Here is an 8989-nt window from a genome sequence, read left to right as displayed (position 1 = left end):
TCTGCCTAGGGCTACCAACTCCTAAAAAAATAGCCCTAAAGTCACGATAAAATATCCCCAAATAGCCCTAAATGCAAAACCCCGAGAACAGCCCTGTACTGTCAATGTTATTTTGTATGGTGTAGTGTATACCCAATGTGTATACCTATCTAAGAAAATAATTGAAATAAGTTCCCTGTTTTATTAAAATTTAAAGGCTGAAGCCATGCCTGTAGTTGTGAGGATCAAAGAGAATTATAATAAAGCGTCTCAGGACAATACTTGTCATTGTTCTAAGACGTAAAGCGTGGATAGTGAGTGAGGTGTATTTGGAATTATTGCATTGTGCTTTGTAGAAAAATTGGAACGTTTTGCGTTTTTATACGTTTTTTCAGTCAAATAATAATACATAAAAACATGTTTATGGCTCTAAAAATAGCCCTACATTTTTTTGGGCCCTGAAAAAAGCCTACTTCACTTCGCCTTAAATTTAGGGCTAAAAGCCCTAAGTTGGCAAGCCTAGAAAGAATACCTATTGTTTACATTAATAATTATTGTCAAAAATTGACAATTGCATACAAAACAAAAACATAACCTATAATTTTATTTTTTTTTAATTCGCAGGACACCGGATAAGGTTAGGCACCATGCTGCCAAGTCATAGTATAAAGTTGACATTTACATATAAAATATCAATACGTTTGCACTATTGTTACTAGATGGACCTTTTTTTCAGACCTTGTTTTCAGCAGATTAGGCCTTTGTATAAAAAAAATCTCAGTTGATAAAAATCCACCATAAATGCTGCAAATTAAATACATTAGATATGATATTTTGAATTTTTCATAACTGTTTATATCGTTTATATTTTAAGATACTGAGTTCCGACAGCGTCTCAGCCAATATTGTACCTCAGAACAAACCTGAGTTGCATCTATTACGGCCTAAAGAAAAACCTTGCGTAGTTTAGGTACCTATACCATAAATATGCCATTAGAGTAAATAAAAATACAATAATAATCAGTTCGTATGTATTTTTTAATGAAATCTGATTTATGTTACATTTTTATCGTTAAATTAATTATTCAGCACAGATTGCGATTTAACTAGAACATCGCATTTACCTCGAGTTTTAACAATAATCTTTACACTATAGTTTACAAACAACCGTACTTGAAATAGGTATAATTGTTCCCGATGATCAACGCGAAAATATCACTTGTTGGTGATCAAGTTGGTATTAGAAGGTATTGTATAAACCATTTATATATTATCTGCCAAATTTAATACTGATATTGACTAGGTCATATTTAATTGAGACATTTTGGGTAACGTTAGTGGAATATTCATTCACCGCGGAACACCCAAAATTTTGCCATACCAACATGTAATTATGTTTTGTTATGACTATGTTTCAGTTGAATATGTAAAATCTGCATTAATTGTGCCACATTAAACAGCCCGATTACTTATTATTAATAATTCGTAATTCTAAGTGTCATATCGCGTCGATCAATGGGAACTTATCACACGTTAATTATTATCTCAAAGATCTGGCCACGTTTCGGCAAACGTTTATTATTACATAAAAGTTTATATCTACATTTGGATACTTGCCCAGGATGATTTTTCCAATTAAAAATAAATTACTAAAATCTTAGACCATGCAGAAGGGACGCGCCGTGTGCTTATTACTATTGAACAAAAATAGCACTTCCAATGTAACAGAAAGAACACGTTTCTGTCGTTATGAACTCGCATATAGATAAATCATAATATATTAATATTAAGCTTTTTGTAATGAATAGTGTAAGTGATGTTTTGTACCGTACTATTCACAATAAATAAATAAACACTGTCCCTCTTATTCATGGACGTTATTTATCTAAGGGCGGAGCATTGCTGTGATAACAAGTTTGTTTCTCAGCTTTGTTTATCTGACAGCCAACTAGATTCAAGTTGTATCTCAATATTAACCAATCACAACGGCTCTATGTCTACACACTGCGAAGGCTGCCATCTCGTCAGCACTGAGAAACAAACTTGTTATCACAGCAATGCTCCGTCCTTAGATAAATAACGTGTATGAATAAGGGGGTTTCTGTTTTACTTCCACTACAATAATTTTATAAATGTGCGCATGAGTAAATGGACTTATACTTTGGCAGGATCATACGGCGCGTTCTTTATACATTGTTTAAGACTAAAACAGATAACAATTTTCCGAATTTTTCTCACATTTAATGTGAAAACTTTACCAGCAATTATATTTTTAATAATTTTTAAATATATTACCCTAAATACACCTTGTATTTTCCTTATTATTGATGGTGATTCGATTTTGTTATTACGTTATACCTAAGTAACTGGCTGGTAGCAGTGATATTTCAAGTTGCAGTGAAATGAGATTAAAAAATAAATAAACCGCGTGTTACTTCGTTGTTGCCAACATAAGTATACTAGAATTGTATAACAATATTTGGCTTCAATTTGGCACTTTATTCACCAATTATAATGGAAGATTTATTGAAATTTATTTTTAAAATATCTAACATTTTAATTTAGACTGTACTTTAATGTACTTCGTCAAAGATTCTTAAGGCTAAGTGAATCACGATATTCCGTTAGTTTTATATACCTTTGATGTAATACAACACTAAAACACATCACATGCAATTATTTAATACATAACAAAGAAAAATAAACAGTCTTGATTTGAATCATTAACATAATTCAGGTTTTTGTCTAAGAAACTACGTATAAGCTGAGATCCATTAGGGCGCGACCACAATAGGCTAAAAGTTTGCCAAATACAGATAATCAGTAAGCTAATTATGGTATATTAGCTGTCCAATCAGACAATGAAATCAAAATTTTTCTTCAAGTTGTTGAGGATAAGACTGGAGTATTTGAATTTATTCAAAAATGGCATCGAGTTTATCTAGTGTGGTCAGCATCAAACTTTTTTCCTTATGTGAACGCAGGCATAAGTAGACTTATATAACAAGATATTTGCGCTACAATACTAAAAACAATAGCAACTTATAGACAGTCTTAGATATTAAAGGAAATAATGTAAACCTATAATTACATTGATCTTAAAAAGGTATGGAGACTTCCAGTTTAAACAATTTTTAATTATACACATTGTAATATTAATTTTAGCAAAAACATTGTGGATTTAAGGAAAAAAATTGGTATGTATGTGGAATTCTTAAATTAATAAATATGTTTGCAGCGGTTACAGGACTAGAAAAACAAATGTAAAAGTCTTGTAAAGTAAGGTCTCCCATTCTATATTTTAGCATTGGCTTGACTCAATAACCAGACCCAAAAGTAAATTTCATCTTGTGATAAAAAAACGCTTCTGAAATGTAAGTAATATTTTCAGCACATAATTGAGGCATCTTGATACTAAAATATTTAATGGTCGTACTTTATTTAGAGTTATAATTAATTAAAAATTAAAAATATATCACAAATCCAACAAATAATATTGGAATAATGTTTAAAAATCAACAATCTTATAACAATTATCACAGAGTAAAATAATACTGAAAAAAATATTTTGTGGATACAGATTGCGCGCATTGCATACAATACGTGAACAATATGCACATTGTATGCATGTGGAAGTGTATTTACTTTATTCCAGGAAAAATGTAAACACATATATCTATCCACTTCTCAATTGGATCCCGCTATGGAAATAGTACCAACCCACAAATTATCCAATAATAAGTTATCAATATTTAACACACAATTTATCTAAATGCGATAGTTACTGTTCAAGAAACGCACCGATCTATTTATATCTGACAAAGTAATCTAGTATTTGAAAAGGTATACAACCTATCCACACGTTTTGGTATAAATCGGTCCAATATAAAAATCATTACTGGTCCTTAAAGGAATAAGTAGGTCTCAAAGTATTATTTGAGAAGTAGGTAGACGTGTTTATAGTATATTTGGAATAATGCTTGCAATTTTGTACGCCACAATTTCATTAAAATAACTTTAAAACTATAAAAATGTTATAAATAATATTTGGCACTACAATTATGTAACTGCATAAAATGCTAAAATCAGTTCAACTGAGCTCAGCGGAAACAATGGTCAAACCGTCAATTTAAAATTGTTATTAATTAACTAACGAGTTTCCTTGGCCAAGCCAAAATAAAGTTTTTGAATGTTTTGAAACATCTTCACGGGTAAATAAAATAATAAATATATTTTCGAGATCCTTTGCCTCACAATTCGAAGATATATAATAAATATTTTTTTGGGACTTGCCACTATTTAATACCGTTAAAATCTGTTTAATACTGTTGTTTTAAAATTGGCGTGGCAAATTACTTTCGCGCAATTTTGAAAGTATATTTTAGTATAATTTATTATTATTTATTATTATAAAATATTTGGCATATCCATAAAAACAGAAAGGTTTTAATAATGATGTAAGTACCTCGTACCCCAAAAAATAGGTAAGCGATGTGTTTAAAAACACTTTAAAATAAGTTATTTTGCAACTATTGAAACTTCTATAGCAGTCAATATATTTTACTATAAAACCAATATAATTAGCAGACTTATTCACGCCTCCGTTAATCGATGAAGTTAGTTTAGCCGTATGCTGCTAGATGTCACTTTATCAGAGTCTGTGAATATATTTCATCTACCCGCATCTTACACCATCAACTTTCAAGATATCGCCTCAAATTATTACCGATTTAGAAACATTATTTCTATATACTTTGAACACTTTACAATAATTTGAGTGCTGTAGAAGTTTCATACTGTGATGCCTCCTGACGCATACATACTTACCAAGCATACCTTATGTTACAATATCTACAAGGAAGCCAAGCTCTGTATAGCAATATTAACAAAACGTTTGCGTATGAAGTGGTATGCGATCAAACAAATGCAGATTGGTCAGTTTTGCTTGACATTGTTTTCTCGCGATCAGTTGGACAACAAATCCAATGTTCAGTGAAGTTCTAAATGCGAGTAAATTTTCCCTTCATGAATATTAGCATTGTGATTAGATAACGTCTATTTGCACGTTGTATATTTTGTTCCCATCTATTCGTTTATGCTTGTCAATTTAAAATATATGACTGATGTACATTGTTCAAAAGGTAGGAATTTAATAGTTGATACTTTCTTAGTTTTAGACCTTATAATCCATCTAGAAAATCACTGACAGCAATTAAAGACCTATTTCAAATATTAAAGAATTAAGTCTGGTTACTTGTACATGATATTTTTAAGTTATGCCACTTCCTCAATTAGTACTCAAAGTATTAAAAAAATATGTATACTGGTTACTTGTACATGAAATTTTTAAGTTATGCAACTTCCTCAATTAGAACTCAAAGTATAAAAGACATAATATAGGCTGGCTAACTTGTACATGATATTTTTACATGCAATTCTCAATTAGAACTTCACCGAGTAGAAAACTTACCACTGCGCACGCAAACACGTCACAATACCCTATCCATACGATAAAAACGGGATATCATCCTATTTGTAAAAGCTATTATTCAAAACTACCGGCAAAATTGTAAAATACTAATCATGTTAACCATAATTAATTGGCCCGTTAGTTATCTTATACTAATGTTCCAAGTATAAAGTTTGGCACGTTTCACAACACTTTCACTGGGGCACGATACGCTGTGGCTACTGCTTGAGATTTATTGTTCAATGTAAGACTTGAGTTGTTATATCAATATAAGTAATGGCAACTTATCGAATGTTCTGGAACGTTTCTTAGGGTTGTAAAGAATTGACCAATCAGTATAAAGTTTGAGTTATACATAGAACTAATGGAGCCTCAAAAAAATTATTCGCAAAGATTTGTTGAGTATTCTACGTCTCATGGGAAGTTATCGAACATTCTGGAACATATTAGGGTTGTATAGAATTGACCAATCAATATAAAGTTTGAGTTAAAAATATGAGCAATGGGAGCCTCAAAAAATTATCTGCAAAGATTTGTTGAGTATTCTATGTCTAATAGGAAGTTATCGAACATTCTGGAACATATTAGGGTTGTATAGAATTGACCAATCAATATAAAGTTTGAGTTATAAATATGAGCAATGGGAGCCTCAAAAAATTATCTGCAAAGATTTGTTGAGTATTCTATGTCTAATAGGAAGTTATCGAACATTCTGGAACGTTTGTTAGGGTTGTAAAGAATTGACCAATCAGTGTAAAGTTTGAGTTATAAATAGGAGTAATGGGAGCCTCAAAAATTATCTGCAAAGATTTGTTGAATATGCTACGTCTAATGGGAAGTTATCGAACATTCTGGAACATATTAGGGTTGTGAAGAATAGACCAATCAGTATAAACCTTGATCGCGGTGCTCATTACTTCATTTTACTGTCAGAGTAGATCAAGGAGCTAGGGGTCCGGCTGATGTTACGTGCCATCCGCCGCCCTTGGGCTGTAGCAATGCCAGAGGAACAAGCCGTTGCCTTCAAGCATTATTTTAGTTAATTTTCAAGTTTATTGACATTGTTAATTAATTTAGATTGTTACTGAATCAGGTTCAGCCCAGATCGAGCATGCGGGATAAAATGTGCCTTAGTAGGTACAAATATGTCCAAATTTCCACTATCTATTAGTAAATTGGAGACTCAACACAAAGGTCCAAAAAAGTAATTGCCTAAACCAGTTTTCGGAAACCGACATGTTTTAATGATTTAGGATCCTCGAGTATCTAGTATCCAATAACTTTTGCATCTCATAGAACTTTTATATCTCAAGCAGTAAACATCAGTCAATCTATATACTCGCTCGGTGTGGAGGCAATGTGAACGTTAACGTGTCATTGATAAAGTACTGTTCCTGATCGTCATCCGGGAGGTAGTACCCGTAGCTCCCATCGTTCGACACTTGATCATAGTTCTTCGGCAACTCACAAGTAAAGTCCCAGTTCTGCTCAATTTTTCTCCTCTTCGCGTACAATATTGTGCCATCGAACGCGTATTCTTCATCGAAATGCAGCACTGCATCATCATAAAAGTAGTTCTCGACCCTCGTGTTCCTCGCTATGTTCTTCATGAGTTTTTTCTTCGCATAACTAGATTTTTCAGAATCGTAATCGTCTACTAAGGGGTCGTTGGATTTCTCTGATCTCATGTTCATGGAGTATAGAGAGCTGTGAGGACTGATGCTGTGTCTGTAATTGAGGTATTGCTCATTGCATATCTCATACATCATCATGCCACGTCGTAGCTGCTCTCGTCTTTTCGCCACCATCTCTTTGAAGTCTTGAGGGTCGATTTCAAAGTCGTTCTTGGCGTTCATATATAGATATCCAGAGGCAGAATTGAGGCGTAGGGACTGCGAGCGGGTTTTTGAAGAGGCCTTCTCGATGTAGCGCGGTATGCCGCCTAGCTCGCGGTACTTGGTCTTGATCTGTTTGATGTTTGTTGGTGGCACTGGTGAGAGCGGGTCGCGGTATGGAATCGACCTGAAATAAAGATATTTATTTTAACTTTATATACAGTAGATGTACTTATATACAGATGGATTTAAAGCCTTAGGTATTGTCTAAGTCCTTTGGGTGATGCAGAGATAAGACGATTTATTTAGGTTCATAATTTGGATTTTTATGGTGAATCTTGAAGGTTTTGGATGTCATCCCAGGTTGGATAATTTCATGTGTTTATTGATATAATTTGCCTTGTGACAAGACTTGACATAGTAAAATTTATAACTTGTAGTTATGTTTATATGTAACAGCAGTTTTTTTAAATATAAAAACTTGTACACATTTATATGTAACTGCAATAAACGATCCCAATCTCAATTTTAAATCCGATTCCGAAAATAAACCAATCAAAATAACTCATTTGTAAGCATGTCACAAAACACTCTGATTGGTCCATTTTTGACAGAAAGAAAAAAAGCGATTGTGATAGGTTATTTCAAATGGTGGTTAATTAGTTTGAAAGTAATATTTACCTATTTGGTCCGAAACAGTTGCAGGAACAGCTGCAAACGCTGGGCGCGTAGTCATCGTCTGTGTAGAGAGGGACCAGTGACGTATCGCCTGGAAATATATCAAATACAACAGTTCAATATAACTTATAATGTTGCTATGAGCGAATATCTTTAATTTAATTTCACTGGTGAAAGGTCTCTCATATGTGAGAGTCTGCCTGGATAGGTACCACAACAATGTCTATTTCTTCCGTCAAGGAGCAGTGTGTAGTCACTGTTGTGTTCCGGTTTGAAAGACATTGTAGCCGGTGTAACTACTGGATATAATAAGACGTAAAATTTCACGTCTCAGGATGGCGAGCGCAGTGAAATGCCAAACAATACTTTGTAATTCAAGGTGTTGGATGGTGTTTCTACTGTTTATGGGCGGTCGTATCGCTTACCATCAGACGAACGGCAAGTTCGTCTCGTTATTCAAAACAATAAAAAAAGTAAAACAACAATACTCTATTATGTGCGCACTACGACCACTTCAGGTTCCATGTCGGGCAGTGATATTGAATTTTTTTGCTCAATCAGCTCGGAGTCTGGGATATGTGCCCGATATAACTTTGCCTCTTGTCACATTATAGAACGGAACACACGGGAGTGGGTTCCCTGGTTGTACATCTGTCTATCCCTTCGGGGGTAATGGCGTGATGTATGTATGTTTAATAACAGTTACCCAGTATGTGGAATTCAAAGTTCTGGATAGTATTGCTTTTTATGGGCAGAGAATTTGCCGCCCTCACACCCACCACAACTCCTGTGAGCCAGGATCAACAGAGGCACGCGTTTTATGACACCGAGCGGTGAAGATCGACAAATCTCAGGAAACACACATTTGCCTTTTTATGCACTGGTAGAGTTTAATATACAAACTATTAAAGTTAACCATTAGAAATCGTTACCCATAGATATCTGGCGCGGGTCTGCGGGCAGCCGCGTGCCGCGCGACACGCCGCGCAACACGTCGCCGTCGGCCGTGATCACGTCGCCTTCCAAG

The 8989-nt window shown here is 34.0% G+C and overlaps 1 protein-coding gene across 1 annotated transcript; it reads right to left on the bottom strand.

Moving 5' to 3' along the window:
* Positions 1-5499: 5499 nt before the first annotated feature.
* Positions 5500-8985, bottom strand: LOC119193339 (the record flags this gene model as incomplete). Its single annotated transcript, XM_037446934.1, has 3 exons — positions 5500-7471; positions 7966-8053; positions 8895-8985. Coding segments are annotated over 3 exons (870 nt in total), but the record flags the coding sequence as incomplete, so codon positions are not given.
* Positions 8986-8989: the final 4 nt, after the last annotated feature.

Source organism: Manduca sexta, unplaced genomic scaffold, assembly GCF_014839805.1.
Source record: "Manduca sexta isolate Smith_Timp_Sample1 unplaced genomic scaffold, JHU_Msex_v1.0 HiC_scaffold_401, whole genome shotgun sequence".
Classification (NCBI taxonomy): Eukaryota; Metazoa; Arthropoda; class Insecta; order Lepidoptera; family Sphingidae; genus Manduca; species Manduca sexta.
This window is presented reverse-complemented; position numbering and strand designations above follow the sequence as displayed.